Below are 18,982 nucleotides of genomic sequence, written 5' to 3'. Positions count from 1 at the left end.
ATAAAAAAGTTCGGCAGCATGTTACACTCCTGTAACGCGTGAAGGCGAAAGCCTGCTGCACACTTGGTTACGCGCCGTCTCGCATCGTCGCGTTGCTGCTTTCGCAGTTCACCTTCTTCGGCTTGTTTTCGACGCTTAACTGCGACTTCGCGCGCTCGTATAGCGGAGGCAGACTCGCGCCAACGACGTTTCTCAAGACAGAACAATTTCCCAATACGAACAAATGACTACTTACGGAGAAATCCTCGAATACTACAGAGATGCTCGCTATAAATACCCTCCTGCTGACAAATCATTAAAGAAACACCAAGCAACTACATGGAGACTTCTACAAACGAGCACCTTCCCTACACCACTACTCTTGCACAGAGTACACCCAGAGTCATACTCATCACACTGTAAGACATGCAATACACCATGTGCAGACCTCCATCACATCATATGGGCATGCCTATCAGCTCCAAACAATATCAGATAGAGCAAACACCACAATGGTAAAATAAGAACCCGTGAGCAGTGGGAGGCTGTATTGCTCAGCGGATTCCCAGAAGACCAGCTGTGGGCTGTCTGGCTGGCGAAGGACGCCGCTAAAGTACAAGGCGTGGCCTGCATATGACGGAAAGGGGAGCTCTACGGGACTAGCCTCCCAGTCTCTCTGTTCCCCTTTCGAACCCGGCAGGGACTCTTCAGTAAAGATGTTTTCTCTCTCTCTCTCTCTCTTCGACTTTGTGTTGTATGCTCTAAGCAGGGGTTTGAAACGTATGCTGTTCTGCGTGCTGTATGGGGGATTTCAATGAAAGTATGCACTGTTCGCTTCGCTTTGCTGAGCGCTTGCCGCCTCAGCCTTACGGGAGTATGAGCTCTTGCATTTTATCTTGCTTACGGCGGTATGAGCCATTGCTTCCGGGGGTACCAGCCATTGAGAAGGCCACGTGTTTGTTTATGTACCACTAGACTATACGCCGCGTTTCTGTACGTTGTATGCGTTATTCCAATGAATGTGTGCACTGTTGGCTTCACTTTGCTGAGTACTTGTATCAACTGCATTACGAGAGGGATGAGCCCTTGCATTTTTGCTTGCTTAGGGGGGTATGAGCCATTGGTGATGATGACAATTTGTGTACCACTGTACCGGACGACGCGTTTTTTTTTTTTCATGGCCATCGGAGGTATGAGCTCCTTAAGGCTTTCGCCTTAATAAATGAAACCCCTCGAATGGTATATCAATAGTCTGGAGAAGAAAATCAGATTGATGGAAAACCTTTTCAAGCTCTGGTAGAGTTCATACGAAGCGACATAACGACGCAAAAAATAGTATCATTATCACCATCATCAGCCTATTTTTATGTCCACTTCTGGACGAAGGTCTCACCCAGCGATCTCCAATTACACCTGCCATGCGTTAGCTTATAACACTTGCGCCTGCAAATTTCCTAATTTCATCACCCCACCCAATTTTCTGCCGCCCTGGACGGTGCTTCACTCTAGTGGTCCATAGGTTATCTACCCTACGCATTACATAGCCTGCCCAGCTCCAATTTATTATCTTAATGTCAACTAGAATATCGGCTATCCTAGTTTGTTCTCTAATCCACACAGCTCTTTTCCTGTCTCATAACGTTACTCTAAACATGTTTCGTTCCATCGCTCTTTGCGTAGTCGTTAACTTGTTCTCGAGCTTCTTTGTTAACATCCAAGTTTCTGCACCATATGTTAGCACCGGCAGAATGGAATTACTGTACACTTTTCTTTTCAACGACAGTGGTAAGCTCCCAGTAAGGATTTGGCAATGCCTGCCGTATGCACTCCAACCCATTTTTTTTTTTCTGTAAGTTTTCTTCTCATGGTCAGTGTTGTCTGTGAGCAGTTGACCTATATAAACATACTCCTGGACAGATTCTAGAAGCTGACTAGCGATAATGAATTCCTGTTTCCTTGCCAGGCGGTTATACATTACCTTTGTCTTCTGCATATTATTGAAGTCTTCTCTTGCATTTCCTTGGTTACGGTCCTGAATCATTTCGTGTAGATCATATGCAGTGTTGCATAAGAGGACAATGTCATCTGCAAACCGAAGGTTGCTGAGATATTCGCCGTTGCTCCTAACTCCTAAGCCTTGCCACTCTAATAGCTGGAATACTTCTAAGCATTCAGTGAATGGCATTGGAGAGATTGTGTCTCCTTGCTTGTCCCCTTCTTTGGATAGAAAACTTTCTAATTTTTGTTGTAGAGAACCAAGGTAGGTGTGGAATCTTTACAGATATTTCCTAAGGTATTCCGGTATGCCTCCTGTACTCCTTGATTAAGAAATGTCGCCATGGCTGTCGATATCTGCTCGATCAGATGCATTTTCATAATCTATGAAAGCCAGATAGAGAGGGTGACTGCAATCAACAGATTTCTCGATAGCCTGATTGTTGACGTATATGTGATCCATTGTAGAATATGCCTTCATGAAGCCAGCCTGTTCTCTTGGTTGATTGAAGTTAAGTGTTGCCCTCATTCTATTGAAAATTACCATGTTGAATATTATAGAATATTGAAACTACGCTAATGGGCCTGAAATCATTCAATTGTTTCGTCCCCTTAGTATGAATTCGTATATGTTGACTACGCTAATGGGCCTGTAATCCTTCAATTGTTTCGTCCCCTTACTACGAATTCGTATATGTTGACATTCTTCCAGCTCTGGTACACTTGAAGTCGTGAGGCATTGCGCATTAAGGGGCCGCAAGATTTTCAAACAAAATATATTCTATATCTTTGATTAAATCTACAGTTCTTCCATCTTCTCCTGTCACTTTCGCCCAGGACACGCCTGGCAACGCCCTTCTAACTTTATCACTAGTTATAGAAGAAGCCTCTGTATCCTGTTCATCACTGCTTCGAATGTTATCGAATATCATCAAAATGGCTGATGACATTACCGCGCTTATCTTTCAGTGCATGCATCTTGTCTTGTCCTATGTCAAGTTTTCTTCAGTCTAATTTCATGCTGCGACCATTTTTTACTGCTTCCTCTATCTTTCCCACGTTATAATTTCTAATATTTCTTACTTTCCTCTTGTTTATCAATTTTGAGAGTTCTGCAAATTCTATCTCATCTTTTGAGTTGGACACTTTAATGCTTTGCCGTTTCTTTATTAGGTCCTTTGTTACTTGGGAAAGCGTACCTATTGGTTGCATTGGTGCCCTACCTCCCACTTTAATTGCCGCTTTTGAAATCAACCTAATTACGGTTTCATTCATTACCTCTATGTTGTTTCATCTTTCTGTTCTAAAGCTGCATATTTGTTTTCGAACACCACCCTGAATTCGTCTGCTTTTACCCGTATTGCTCCTGCGTTGGGCTCTTTCTTTTTGACTAATTTTACTCTTTGTCTCTTCAAATTGAGAGAAATTCTAGACCTCACTAACCTATGGTCACTGCACTTTACCCTACCTAACCCTACTACCTCTAGCTATATGATGGGATCAGCAGAGAGTATGACAGGTATTTCATTCTTGTTTCTCCATTAGGGCTTTCCTAAGTCCACTTCGTGTTACTGCGCTTCTTGAAGAAGGGAATCGTTATTCTGGGCCTATTCCTTTCCGCGATTTCTAACAATACCTCTCCTGTAGAGTTCCAAGAATCGATGCCATAATTGCCAATTGCTTGTTGCCCAGCCTGCTTTTCCCCCACTTTTGCACTGAAGTCGCCCATGGCTACAGTATACTGAGTTTCCACCTTTCTTACAGCTAATTCAACATCTTCATGAGACTGTTCTATTTTTTCATCATCGTGACTGCAGGTTGGAACGTAGGCTTGTACTACCTATATTACATGCCTCCTATACATCTTTATTATGACGACTGCTATTCTATCATTAATGCTGTAGAATTCATCACTGTGTCCTGCGATATCCTTATGAATTAGAAATCCTCCTCCGTACTCTCTCTCGTCTGGAAAATCTCTATGGCAGAGGACGTGTCCGCCAAGTCCGCAGTCTATAAGCCTCACCAGTTCTTCCAACCTCATTAAGGCCTATAATATCCCAGGCATTGTTTGATAATAACGGAAAACTTGCGCAAAAAATTCACCATAGTCATATGACAAGCAAGCGGTAGTTTGCGCCTCACGCGGTCGCCCATCCGCCCTGCATGATTGTGCTGCATACGTGCGTGCGTGCGTCTGTTGAATGCCGTGGAACGTTTACAGAAGCAACGCCGTTCCCTCTGCCGTTCCTTCGCAAAGCTAACGAGTTACCGTTACAGTTCCACCGACCCATAATGGAACGGTGGTGTTCCTCCGCTCCTCCCAAAAGGAACTAGCTCCAGGAACGCTGTTCCGTGCAACACTGGTTATCAGGGCTACAAGTATGCAGTTTGTCGCAGAAATTTCACGCTCGCTCGGCTCGACGTAGGGTCCACAAATGGTGTGACAAGACTCTGGTAGGAAGATAGAGGAATATCCGACCTCCTTCGCCATGGTGGCAGGTGTCCTTCTCCCTAGGGAGCGGACGCGCAGGAGATCGAGGCAAGCACAGGAGCCCCAAACATCTATGATTGCGGCGGGCTTGAGCGGCGCATGGCACTCTCGGGCACCCCTAGTAAGGGAGTCATTTCACTACCCTGTTGTGCCCAAACGCCACCTGCCAAACAATTGGGCCAACTAAAAATAAGGAACGAGCACGATTACAAAATGAGACCATAATCCCTACTACCTTTAAGACAAGTTCGTCATGCATGCAAGCGTATAAATCCGGGAACAAATGTAAGTTGCTTATTTGGTTACGTGATTGGTGCACCATAGTCCCTATGCATTGTGTACTGCGCGCAAAAGACGTTTGATGTGTTTCCCTAATACAGCCTACAAATTTTTCTTTTTCCTCGGAAAGGTAGGCACAGCTGGTGGAAAATGCGATTTGATGGACCACGACGTCGTACCAATCGTTTCTTCAAAGCTGAATTTCATTCAAACCACTGTAGACCTAAAAATATTTATGATGAAGGTGGCCTTGACCAGTCTGGTACCTCATCTTGGTGAGGTGCTTAATCTTGCCACCCTTCTAAAGCGCAATGTGCATTTTAGTTAAACAATTTCCACTGGAAGTTTGAACACGGCGTGTGATTACGCCTCTTAAATCTGTGTGATAGTCATTGTGGCCACCATTATCAATTATGCACATACCGCGGCTATTTTATTGTGTTACTATGCCCGTCCTTGTCGTCATTAGTTTGCTTATCAGGTCTCGTTACTTTTAAATGTTTCTGTAATGAATACCGCGAATGGAAAAAAAATAAGAAGGCTATTGACTGTGACGTAATATCCTACACTGACAATCTGTTGGCCCAAAGTTCGAATCCTTGCGGCACACTGCAAACGTTTCTGTCTTCGTAATTTTCTGGAAAAGTATTTTTACATTCTAGCGACGACCCGGTGGACATAAAAAGCACCAGGATGAGCGAGACCATAACAACAAACGCTGTAAAACATGCATTTTACGAGCTAAATCAGGAGGCGGTTTCTTTTGGCGCCATAGCACAGCTTATGGCCTCCACTTCTTCAGCATGATCACCGACTCCCCGCCCCCTATTGGCAGTTTTAGCCGTGTACTTGCAGCTCCTAAATAATTAAATGCTATCTCAAAGCCAATCATGAGAGTTTTTTTTTTTTTTTTGTATAGGAAGTCGCTAAACCAACACCAAGTTATTCAGTGTATCGCTAAAGAAATTCGCTAGTCAATGAATGGAACAATGTGCCGCTAAACAGAGAAAAGAGTCGGTAAAGCTAGCGACAACATTACTAAAATGGCAACACTGACAGGAATTCAATAAGCTGAAGAAATTAGCAACATCCGCTTTTTTTATTTCTGGAAGCATATATGAACTCTTAGGCCGGCCGGCTTCGTGTCTTTCGTTACGATCAATCATCTTAATATTTTGTTTAAGAAAGTAGGCTAATTTTTGTGATCATTAGTCGAATTACTACCTAGAGTCACTTAATATGTATGCCTGCGTGATAACTGCAATCCTAATGAATTGGTTTATTTACATAATATTTCGAACTCATTTACTGAAATACAGTGTATCATATTTATGTTATACCCAACCATATTGTAACGTCAAATGGGTGCTGAGGGGTTTTCACATGAATAACTAAATGAAAAAAAAAAAACTTTGGCATTAGGTCAAGCATGTTGTCAGACATATATACTTCAACGGGCAGATGCGAATCTCGATAAAGTTTGCCGCTCTTGTACCTTGTACTGGCTGACGAGCTGGTCGATGCGTGTCAAAGTGACACCGGATCTTGCCATAACGATGGTGGCGCCCAGTAGCACTCCGAAAGTGATGGAGTTGAAGCCGGAGCCATGTGTTATAGGGGCCGTATCAAGAACCACGTCGCTGGCGTCACAGGGTAAGCAGGGCCTGTAATTTTAGCGTATCCAAGAAATGATTGTTTGAGGTATGGAAGCTGATTTATATGCTTCATTTATTTGACTTCAATCTTCAGAGGCTGACACTCTAGCATATTCTGAAGTATTTATGAACTATATTACCACGTATGCGATGGGATGTAAAAGTGTAGCGAGAACGCACCGGTGTAGTGTAGAATTGTACAGATCTGCGCTTATTTATACAGATACCTTACGGGTTCCGACTTGTGAGCTTTGTGTAGGGGGGTGGGGTTTACAAGGAGCAGTCAAGACTATTTTCAATAGAAAGGAGAAACGCGACAAACTTTCAGTTTTTAAGGAAATGCCTAAACACAGAAATGAACCAATACGCAACGTTGTAAGGACGAAATGTAAAACTATGGAACTTCATAAACAGCAATACCTAGCCAACAATACATTTTAGTACTGGAGAAATAGCGCATACCCACCATCTTCCTAAATATTAGATTTCCTTGAACATTTGCTACCTCATCAGGAATGTGATTCCACTTTACAGTGGCGCATGGTCACGCAAATGTGTTAAATGCGTTGGTGGGACCGTAGAGATGCTGAAATGGATATTGTTGTGCAGCCTGCGGGAAATGCGATGACGTCTAAGAAACGGCAACGCAGAGGGATGATTGCCTGTCGATTTTATTGATCAGCAGAGAAAGAAGCCAAATTTTGCCGCGAGAATCCAAAGAAGGAAGTGATAGCGATTGTTTCATGCTCCTCACGTTAGAATGTCTGCTGTAATCGTTGACGACAAAGCGTGCGACGTGGTTCTGAACTTTTTCTAACAACAGAAAGGGTCGGCTTGTTCACGTGACCAGATGAACGATGCATATTCGAGTATAGGGCGTACATAGGGGAGTATGAGTGCTGAAAGGAACGGCGGAGGCGTCGCAAAGATTGCGCTTTAAGTAACCTTGCATACGAGATGCGTCAGCTGTTACCTTCTTAATATGAGTGAACGAAGAGGTTGGTTGTGAGGTGGACGCCTAAATACTTGTAAGATCAAGTTGGACAGAGGAATGTCATCAAGTAAAAAATACAACGCAGAGATTGACAGGTTTTGATTGATTAGGTGCATTTAAAGAGATACTGCATTAAAAGACATCAGCCAAAATGAACCCCAGGTTTTTATGAAATAGCGACCTTGCTGCAGAGCAATATGATCTGGCTGTGAGTATATTTTGCGAGAAATTACGCGATCGTCTGCGAAAGGGCAAATAGATGACGTGATTCTAAATAACTTGCGCGTTTACACTGAATAGCCATTGAAATGGCCCTGAAACTAATTTTCCTCAAATGTAAGGAATACGCTGGAATGGTTGCATGCCTATGGGTGGATATAACTGCGACAAAATTATTTCATAGCGTAGCTCTTAGGTGCCCTTTCCTGCGGCGGGTGGTGGCGTCGGCGGCGTAACCGAGCGAACGATCGCAGCGAAGGATGAAAGAGCGAACGCGGCGCGCCGCAGGAGATGAATGACACGAGCAGGAAAGTGGAGAGAATGTTGCAGCGGAACCATGAGGGGAAAGCGAAGGAGGGTATGGCGAAAGCGCGAGAAGAAAATGGTAGTGAGGCGACGATCGCTGCGAAATGGCGCCAGAGTGGCGGGAGTCGTCTGGGAGGTCTGTAGGCAGCGGCTGCAGTGAATCGTGCCCACACGTCACTCACGCGCTGGCTCTCGCGATCTCCAGATGAGCGAGGCAGTCGCACCACACTTCGTTCCGTTGGCAACGGGCCGCACGAGACAGGTTGTCCGCGCCAGCCAATATATCGCCAATATTAAAACACGTATAGAGCTGCGCTCAAGTTTCGCATTCGGGAGTGTCGTAATAGTCGGTGAACTTTTTTTTTCTTTTTTATTGCGATAGCAATTATATGGACGCTTCAACCGGATTTCTCCCGTCGCCGGCGCCGTGAGGTTCCCTATAGATAAAATCTTCGCCGCGCGCCGTATGCCCGAGCGGAAGCGTGCGGGGACGCGCGCTATCACGGAGAGCGAACGCACTCAATCTCCCACGCGCAAGCAAGGAAGCTGGAAGCCAGCGCCGGAGGGAGCGGGGGGGGGGGGGGGGGGGGGGCGCACTTCTACTCTGCCAACAACCGCGCTCGTCGCTCGCTCGCACCGTCGCTTATCTCCACACGGCTCTGACCTTTATGCGCCGTGCATTCGCCGCTCAGTTTCCGTTGAAGCGATAGACCGCACGTACCTTCGCCCGCTGCTGCGGCGTATGCGCTTGCTGCCAGCGTTTTGACAGTCGTTGTCTGTTGTCATTCAGTGTGATCTATTCATGTTTGTTTGTGCGCGCTCACACCACGCTTCTTCAATCAGTTAGTAATAGTCGGGCCACATTTTCCAACGCACGCTACACATGCAATGCTGCCCGGGTCGGCAGTGCAGCGCTACAGGTGTGTCCCTTCGCACGCGCTGCCCACGGGAAGCGCTTCTCATCAACACCACCGTTTCACACGCGCCTTCTCGTGGTCATCGAGTCTCTCTTCATGTCGATCTACTTACGCCGCAGCACACCTGCTTACTTAATCAGCTCATGTTTACTACAATTCATATCGCTACCAAAGCCGCTCACCTTACTTCGTATGACATTGCTGTGTTGCTATCGCATTCATTGCTTCGCCCTTAGGGCGAAACTGTGACATTTTTTAACAAACACATGCTTGCTTGCCAATTCACGCTCAACTCGTCGGTTTATCCCAGATAGGGTGGCACCAATAGCAATGCCCTGCCCAGCCATCTTTTCCTTTTTTTTTTCTTTTTTTTTTCGCGTGGCGCTTAAGGCTGTCTTTCGTGGTTGGCGCGAGTGACAAAGGTGACCGTCCGATTATTATCCGACACTGTTATTCCGACACTCTTATTCATGCTCTCGGAAAAAAAAAGTAAAGCTAGCGTATAGCGAGGAAACCAGATCAAGATTTTGCTGGCCTATATAAGTCGTCTGCTTAGCCGGTCCAATTTTTCAGTGCCCCTACCAGAGGCGGCGTGTTTTCTCAAAGAATTTTAATCTCGTGTCACGCGTAGAAAGCAGGCCGCCTATAGCGACGTCTTTCTGAAATAAGCAGAGTCAACTTTTCGTAAGTCTGGTATAGTGGTCGCGATATACGACGCCTATAGAACGCCGCCTGTATACGAGCGGCGGGACGCGCGTTTGCACACAACGAACGCAGAGATGCAATCTGTGTTTATTTCGCGCGCCTTGCGCAACGCTGTGTTGGCGCTGCAATCGGGAGGGCGCGTAGGGCGCGCCCCTACATCTGGCAACTGTGATGAACAGTTGGGACAACAGGATCATGTCTCGCAAGGAAATACAGCGTCTACTAGGTTTTCTTCTTGTTACATCTTTTTCTTTGTGTGTTTGTGCGTGCGTGCATGTGCGTGTGCGTGTGCGTGTGTGTGTGTGTGTGTGTGTGTGTGTGTGTGTGTGTGTGTGTGTGTGTGTGTGTGTGTGTGTGTGTGTGTGTGTGTGTGTGTGTGTGTGTGTGTATGTGTGTGTGTGTGTGTGTGTGTGTGTTGTGAAAGCGAGATTTGGTTAAGTTTTAAACACGTCTTTATTATTACCCTGACGCATTTTTTTTATGTTCCTGTGGTAAAATCAGTTCCGATCGAGCGACTCGTTTATTGATATCGCGGTAAATAGCGAAGTTAATGTCACAGCAACTATTCATATCACCTTGACTTTGTAGGATAACATCGAAGACATATTCTGTAATGCGCTGAATATTGTCTGTAAAACACTGGTCATCGACGTATGATTCGGCGATTGAGGTAGAAAATGCCGATTCAGTTGCAAAGTGGCGTGCGCCGTACTGTAACTGGTTTGGGAGTGATATTTAGCGACTGAGTCACAATATTGTGGTTGGGAAGGTAAAGTATTTTTCAGTCCTTCATCTAATAAAACTATTTCAAAATGTTAACACTAGGAAGCATGCAACAAACAATTTCAGAACACCATGCTATTGCACAGATTGAGGGAAGGAGCAACGTATGAAAATCCGGAGCATAGAAGAGGGCAAAAGCGAGACCCCTTTCTGACGTCACCGTAGGGCCGCCATTGATTTTATGGGAGGCAAATATTGACAATCTCAACGTGGGTCCCAAGGCAACAACAGGAAAGTGTACATGGTCAACTATAGCACTCTTAATTTCTGCTTCGCGCTGTCTTCACGAAAAGAAGACATGCTCAGCAACAAGTCGACGCCCACGTCTTCATTACAGCCGTGCCGATCTACTAAATGTTCGACCGCCATCAAAAATGTGGCATCCTGCTGTGATTTCACCCATCCTGTACCGTGTTTGGCTCATTTTATTTAAATCATTGCATGAACACTACAATTTGAGTTCACTTGTCTCGATTTCTTTATGCGCGAAGGGAAATCAGAAAAGACAGCAAAAAGCGGTCAAAGTAGCGCTTGTCTATATAGTTTGGCCATTGCACTGTCTTCCGTGAAAGGCCTCTAATTCACTAATTAGCAAACAAACAAACATCTGCCCTGCTTCAAAGACAGCGTGTTTGGCTATAAACGACGCCAATTTTTCTTGGCAATGCTGTGAAAGCTACGCGACAGAGACGCAATATTTCTGTGCGCACTGGTAAAGAGCTCCCTAAATGTATTAATAGGTCTCACATTTCCCTAGCTCAAATAAATTCAACTGGCTTTATTATTACCATAACAAAGTTATAGGAAGCCGTACATAATATTAAATGATGGTGCACTTCCGCATAGATTTTGTTCCGTTGATTTTCTGCATGTATTTTTGTTTACTGGGAGCACACCCAGTTTTCGCCACGCCTGTTCTCTACCGTAAATAGGGCACGCATATCGTTTGAAAATATAAAATAAATATTTCGTCGAATTTATATTAACATCCAGGGCTATTCAGGAGGTTGTGCCATAGGGTGTCCACAACGCAAACAAAAATGCAAAACGAAAACGAAAACTGGAACCAGCTGTGAGCAGCCGTACTACTTGGCGGGGGTAACACGATTGTGCAGAAACTCAGTCCTCCCCCCCCCCCCCCCCCCCCTTCAAGCCTTCGCTCCACTAACAAGTTGTCCCCGTTACGGTGGCTAGATGGGTAGGTGTGCCGACCGGCGCCTCTGGAGCGTAGTTCACCGCTTCTCCGCGTCATGACGCAAAATTGGCGCTGCGGTCAGTAGAACGGTTCCGCAGCGCGCGTCGTCTGCTACAGGGGGCTGGCGGACTGGCGGCGAGCAAAAAAAAATAATACCCGTATTGGAATAGTTGTATGTCGTCTGTTCGAGTCAGTTTCAAAGGTGAAGAGCTCCGCATCTCTCGTACTGTTTGTAAGTTCCTAAGCGATGTGGAATGTTCCAAGTCAGAAAAATGACCGGCGAGATTAGCGGCGGCGTTGCTCCACCCATCAAGACCACCAAGGAGACCTACTGCTTCGCTCCGAACTGCAAGTCGGGCTCTAAATTTGTGACAAAGACAGCGGAATGGTTCCACTGTCTGACAGCGGAAATGTTCACCCCGAGCTGCTCAGTAGCTTGCTCAATATCGGTACGGTGGCTAGATTGTATCGGCGACGTTAATGAGCAAGCGGTACACCGAAAAGCGTACGTCCATGAGCTCCTCGACGTTGGAAATTTTCAAGCCGCACATGAGGTGCTCAGCGCCTGCGACATCGAGCACCGCTGCGCTGCTACAGGGAAAAGAAAAGTGATTCTAGGCTGATATTCTATATAGCAGGCTATGTAGCAAGGAAGTTCCTGCAAAGAACCAAGTGCTCCGACTGCTCAGGGACATTACTAAATTCAACAGAATGAGTAGGTCAGGGCTGTTGCTCCCTTCTGAAGCACTAAAAAAACTGGTAGCATCGCTCGAAGACGCCTTCAAGCTGTGCTTCAGTTTAAATGAGTTAGAAGGAACAGTGTATCGCCGACTTTGCATCCTTTCTGCAGCTGAATCCCCCGAATTTGATCGGCTGTAAGCGGCACAAGAAAGAGCTCGCAAACGATGTTGTGAAGTTCCATTCAATTATACGCGTTTACTTTCTTGTCAAGGGCAATAACATGGCGCGCGAAAGCAACAGGGAGAAGAAGAATCACCTGAAGTGGAGGCGTGTGCTGTGAATAATGTTATGATGTGGTGGACCAACGTTGCGGCCTTGCTGGCGCTAGGCTATTTATGTTGGTGGGTTGCTGAAGTTACGAGAGCGTTTCTTGTATTTTAAATATATTCACGAATTTATCCCAAGACGTATTACTCTATTTTATTACAATGAAACAGTGAACCATATGCACTTGCCAACACAATTCTTCTCGCACCAATTTAGATACCGTAACTGACGCAGCAATAAAACAATAGCTGGATTTCTCGAAATTGAAACATTAGAACTCGCTAAATATCATGTAAACACGGTTCCACATACCGTATAAAACCATTGCAGTATTGTTTTATGCATGGAAAAAATGCATTTACGTCTTTAATGCAATGGGCTGGAGCGCCGCGTTTATATCAATAAATGTGACCGATTGCCAAGCTAGAAAATTTACTTCAGCATTTCGTTTTTTCTGCCTAGACGACCACAACAAGTTCCTCATTCTGGCTTGGCCTACACTGCTCAGAACGGTATTATAACGCGCACTTCAAAGATACAATCAGAGGCAAGCGATACTATCAGACACGCAGCTCGTCTACACAGCGCAGCCGCCGTTGCGCGCCGCTGAACCGTTCTACTGTCCGCAGCGCCAATTTTGCGTCATGATGCGGAGAAGTGGTGAACTACGCTCGGTCGGCACACCTACCCATCTAGGCACCGTATCCCCGTAGATGACTAGTAAGTGTAGCGATCGCGAATATGTACATACCCTGCAGTCGCCATATTTGCGACGACGGCGTAGTGGGTGGCGACCACTCCTTTGGGCAGACCTGTGGTACCTGATGTGTAGCAGATACCGAGCACGCAGTTTCTTGGATCTTCGACGGGAACCTCACGAAACAAAGCCTCTTCGAGCTCGGGAAATGTGGCCGTTGATACAAACCCTCCCGCGACACCCGTGGTAAAGAATCCCTGCAGAAACGCTCAATTAGTGTCCCAAGAAACATGCCCAGATACGAAATACAGCCTTATGCGTGTGCTGTTGTGGTGCTCATCATTGTTGCGGAATCTTTATTCGACGCTTTGCGACAAATATGACTCCAGTGAAACGGTCAACGGGCAACCCATGAAGGACACTTTTGTAGATAGCTTCAGATTAATTTTATCGACGTTCAGCTAGGTCCGGGTTTGTTTGTTGTTGTTGTTGTTGTTGTTGTTGTTGTTGTTGTTGTTGTTGTTGTTGTTGTTGTTGTTGTTGTTGTTGTTGTTGTTGTTGTTGTTGTTGTTGTTCTTTTTTTTTTTGGGGGGGGGGGGGGGGGGCAGTCGTTAACACGCCGCCAGAGCACGCTACACGTGGTGCTCTTTAGCATTCCCACCTAATGCATAGTGCAATGCGGGTGACCCACGGGATATAGAACCTGCGATGGCGTACTCAGCAGCACAGTGTCATAGCACTCAAATGAATATTTAAAACAAAAACCTTACCAGTCAGGCTATCTTGCACTTGCAGCAATAAAGCGCGATATATGTTTACACTGGAACAATGAAGGTGTGAATAAAAAAATACTACGCCGAATAAAAAGAAATCATAACACATTCCATGTATTTCACATGAATGCGAACACTGTCCCTAATAAGTTATCGCACTTTCAAGCACCCAGGCGTAGGGCACGAAACGGCTGATAAGGAACCATCGTTAACATAATGTTAGCCGCACCTTCGCGGTGTTATCCTTTCACAGCTGTTGGGTTCGAACAGCCCTGCACATCTATTTTTATGGATTCTCAATTTCACGTTACTCCTTGTCCCATCCTACTTAGCAGATTTTGTAATCTGATCATTGTAAGAAGTATTTCCGATCCTTGGCCGCTAATACACTTATCTGAATCTCAAGAGCTAACGTGCTTTCGTGACTCGAGTATACGGTAAAGTAGCACCACTCCTGAAGTAACTGCTGCACAGTGGCATCTACAACTGCTTTCTACTTTAGTCCAAAGTGGGGAATCCGAGTACGACCGAAAACGTAGAAAAATGTAGGCGTAGACATGCCCAAGAGTTCGGGACATTTCCAACGCTATTTTGCCACTTCACAAGAATGTGGCATCACGTGAGCTCTTTTATTAAGAGTTCGCGCGATGAAACATGCAGTGATGTCATCATAATCCTCCAATACCTGGCCTTGCTTAAATTTCTAGAACCTGCAGACGAAATGTTTCTAGCTTCGGCATAAACTCAGGCCTATACGCGTATTTAATTAGAGAGTGGTAAGTAAATATATACTTGAATAAAAAAAGCATAGAAAGCAGTACATTCTTTAACGCGGAAACCACGTGGGATGCGTTTCTCTTACCTTCAGCTTTACTGAAGTTGCCGCCTTCAGTACTTTTTCAGCGAAAGCGTCCTCCGTGAGAATGTGAGTGCTGTCGCTGTCAATCAGTTGGTAGTGCAGTTCGCCTTGACATGAATAAGAAGAAACAGTGAGTTATAATGCTTTTTTAAATGCAGCGCCGCTCGAACACACACGGACAGAATAAACACAATGCATTTCACAGCGATCGCAAACCCCCCTTGCCCGACTTTCACCCGTGTTACTGTAAGCGATAAGCTTCTTGGTCTTTGCTGTTCTGAATTACTTCAAGTTTGGCTTTCTCGCTCATAACTGTGCATTTGTCTCTTGCCTATGCAGCCGGAGATGCAAACGAGGTGTCCCAGAAGGCGATGTGACAACGTAGTCCGGTGTTAGGCTTTAAACATTGCTGCTTGTACGTGGCCAAGGCATTTCAGAAAGAGCACACAGAAAACCAAATGGCGGAACGCCCGACATTGATATGTCCACCAAACCATTGCGGGCAACTAATTTCAATATGCCATTGACCTTTATGTGCCCTGCAGGTGTAGTACAAAGAGTCCCATTCATCATCATCATCAGCCTATATTTTTGTCCACTGCAGGACGAAGGCCTCTCCCTGCGATCTCCAATTACCCCTGTCTTGCGCTAGCGTATTCCAACTTGCGCCTTGAATACATCTGCGGTTGATCGCATGGCCAGTCGCTTGGCCAAGTTTTCTCTTTCACCACTGCAACATAGCGCCTTGGTCAAGTTGATGCGCCCGGGAAGCGGCGGCGTTTTGTTGACAATAGTGTTGCGTTTTGTTGAGCAGTCTTTGTTGACAACCACTTACCGAGCGGAAACCTACCAAGCATAAGTAAACCTACAACAAGATTGTTTTTCATGTCGGCAGTAGGTGGTAACTTCTTACTGGCTTTCTAGGTGCACCCAGAAACGTTTGAAAACATGCTCGTAGACAGGCCACAACATATTAGAAACTAAAATCTTGAACGTTAAGAACCCAAGGCTGCCTTGTACGATCAGATCTCAAAACAAACGGCTTTGTTCGGTATGATTCATGATACTGTAAATTGGTGCAAATGTGCCGTATGAACAAAAGTTAGCAACTTGGCTGCTTGCTTGCCGTTAGGATAAGTGCATGTTTGCTGAGCTCAGCTGCGAGAGTACAGTGAGCCAAGAATGCAGAAAAAATAATGAACTTTTGGCGGATGTGGGTGACATGATTTGTAACATTATCATAAAGATAGGCACCATGTTGCATGAGTGATATGCGTTTAGTAATATTCCAAATCTATAGTACAACTTGGCTTTCTCAACTCCTGAACTTGTCCACAGCCCAAGTGTCGACAGTGAGCTGCAAAAGCCAAGGGGTTATTTTACCGGAGCTGCGTATTAGCATGAGACATGTAGTTTGTGTACACTTGTAACTTCGGGGAAGGAGAGGTTTGGTATAGAGATGCTACAAAAAATATTAAAAGGGACGTAAACCAGTTCCTAATCGGTTAAATTGAAGTGCGTGAGATATCACGATCCAGAAGTTCGCGGGAAATTATATATCAAGTGGCATCGAAACGGTAATGTGTGAATAGGTGTCATCATTTCGCGTTCATGTCTGTTATAATGGAGAAGTACCAGGCGTAGAAATAGTGCAGGCAATAGAAGCAACGTAATTCCATCTGAAATATTAGGTGTACGCGAAGTGCCTTTATGACTTCCACTCAGCGTTGGCAGCACTTGTAATATAAGGTATTTCAAGGGGGGCGGCTGTTTTGCCCAAGACAATGTTTCTCATATCATTCGCCTACTCATCAGGAAATGAAACCTGCACGATCGTATAATCAACGCTCTTGGTGATTGCAACTAAAACGCCAGTAAATATTCCACATCGCTTTTTGATGTGCAATATGATCTTGTGCCCTATATGGTACGTTCTCACGAGGGGGCGACTGGGTCCCTGTACCGCCTAAACAATGTGTAGATTATGAAAAGAGCCCTAATTGCAGTGTGGTGTAGTGCAACCGTAATTTTGTGCATAATAGCTGCGACACGATGTGCACAATTACTAACAGCAACACGTTCCTCTATTCTCAATAAATTCTTCGTACATTTGGCTGTGGTATTTCAACGTGGTCAAGGCTTTAAATTAGCTGTGGTCAACAAAATCGAAAATCTCGCTGACAGGCAGGCCACTCACGTGCGGCGAGAGATGCTCTCGCAAGCGTGACACTTGCTCCAACGAAGACGCATCCCCACATGGCCGCAAAGTTGTTCACACTGTTCGCGAGGTGCACGCATACTCGGTCTCCAGGCTGTACGCCATGCTTTTGGAAGCCCGCTGCATAGCGTTGCATTAGGACGAAGAGTTCTCCCCGGGTCACGGCGACGGAACCATCCGCCTGCGTTTCAGATTCATTTTTTTTTTTTTGCGCCAAACCGGCATCTAGCGCCTATTCAATACCTCAGAAAACAGTTTCTACTGACTGACTTCTTTGCCGCCACGCTTCACAAGACATCTTTACCTACTTGTGTTTTTGGAGAAGTTTTTTTTTCTGTTTTTGCTGTTCGAGTGTTTCCACTGCACAGTGTTACAGTGGAAACACTGTAACACTGTGCATAAGTTACGGGTACAGAGATAAATGAAAATACATTTCTAAATTATCTACATAGTAAAGCGTAACATCCAAATGGTGGATATTCTGTCTTATATGCATTTAGTTTTCTCCGTTCCAACAATGACCAAAGACTTTGCTGCTTCAATGCTCTGAGCGCTGTGGCATTGACCTCCGGCAGCGAAAGAGCCTACTCGTGTTGGCGAACAGTAGAGCTTGTGGCAGAAAGCGTGGACGACGTTAGAAAAAGGAAAGCGAGGCAAGATTGGGCGGGGACTTTCTAATACGCATTGCATCGGCCACTTGTCTCTGGACATAGAGAGGCCTCCATGTGGCACAAGCAGGTTTTCCGGAGGACCAGTGCGCCTATTCGCAAAGCGCAGGAGAAGAAGGTCACGAGCACCTTTATTCGCAGCTAAGCTCACTGGCTCGGCAATGGAAGGAGGTTGGAAGAAGCGTGTCGAAAGGCGCGTCGGTTCTCCTCCAAACAGATGGCTGAGGGGAAAGTTGTCAGCGGGGGTTTGGGTGCGATGAGGTGTACGCTAAGCTCACGTAAGGTAGGGCAATATTATTGCGATAGCAATTATATGGACACTTCAACCGGATTTCTGCCGTCGGCGTCGCCGTCACCGTGAGGTTCCGTATAGATAAAATCTTCGCCGCGCGCCGTATGCCCGAGCGGAAGCGTGCGGGGACGCGCGCTATCACGGAGAGCGAACGCACTCCCACGCGCAAGCAAGGAAGCGGGAAGCCAGCGCCGGCGAAAGCGGGGGGGGGGGGGGGGGGGGGGGGGCGCACTTCTACTCTGCCAACAACCGCGCTCGTCGCTCGCCCGCACCGTCTCTTATCGCCACACGGCTCTGACCTTTCTATGCGCTGTGCATTCGCCGCTCAGTTTTCGTTGAAGCGATAGACCGCATGTACCTTCGCCCGCTGCGGCGTATGCGCTTGCTGCCAGCGTTTTGACAGTCGTTGTCTGCAGTCATTCAGTGTGATCTATTCATGTTTGTTTGTGCGCACTCACACCACGCTTTTTCATTCAGTTAGTAATAGTCGGGCCACATTTTCCAACGCACGCTACACATGCAATGCTGCCCGGATCGGCACTGCAGCGCTACAGGTGTGTCCCTTCGCACGCGCTGCCCACGGGAAGCGCTTCTCATTAACACCACCTTTTCACACGCGCCTTCTCGTGGTCATCGAGCCTGTCTTCAGGTCGGTCTACTTACGCCGCAGCACACCTGCTTACTTAATCAGCTCATGTTTACTACAATTCATATTGCTACCAAAGCCGCTCACCTTACTTCGTATGACATTGCTCTGTTGCTATCGCATTCATTGCTTCGCCCTTAGGGCGAAACTGCGAAGTTTTTTTTCCTGTTGTGATGGTGGAAATGCGTAACATCAAAAGCATACCAGCGATTCGTAATTTACGCAACTTGAAGTCAGTATATACGACTCTAAAGAGGCACTAAAGGGAAATATTAAATCAATTTATATTGATGAAGGATT

At 45.9% G+C, this 18,982-nt stretch overlaps 1 protein-coding gene across 1 annotated transcript in view; it reads right to left on the bottom strand.

Moving 5' to 3' along the window:
- Nucleotides 1-18,982, bottom strand: part of LOC119440282 (uncharacterized) — a 58,172-nt gene that overhangs the window by 23,940 nt on the left and 15,250 nt on the right. Inside the window, exons 3-6 of the mRNA XM_049662850.1 lie at nt 17,056-17,257; nt 14,862-14,965; nt 13,281-13,483; nt 6,243-6,411 (exon numbers count right to left, since the gene is read on the bottom strand). Coding sequence (XP_049518807.1) covers nt 6,243-6,411; nt 13,281-13,483; nt 14,862-14,965; nt 17,056-17,257 — 678 coding nt within the window. The remainder of the gene's footprint in view (nt 1-6,242; nt 6,412-13,280; nt 13,484-14,861; nt 14,966-17,055; nt 17,258-18,982) is intronic.

Source organism: Dermacentor silvarum, chromosome 2 (genome assembly GCF_013339745.2).
Source record: "Dermacentor silvarum isolate Dsil-2018 chromosome 2, BIME_Dsil_1.4, whole genome shotgun sequence".
Lineage (NCBI taxonomy): Eukaryota > Metazoa > Arthropoda > Arachnida > Ixodida > Ixodidae > Dermacentor > Dermacentor silvarum.
Note: the sequence above shows the minus strand (reverse complement) of the source record. Positions and strands in the feature narration are given on the sequence as shown.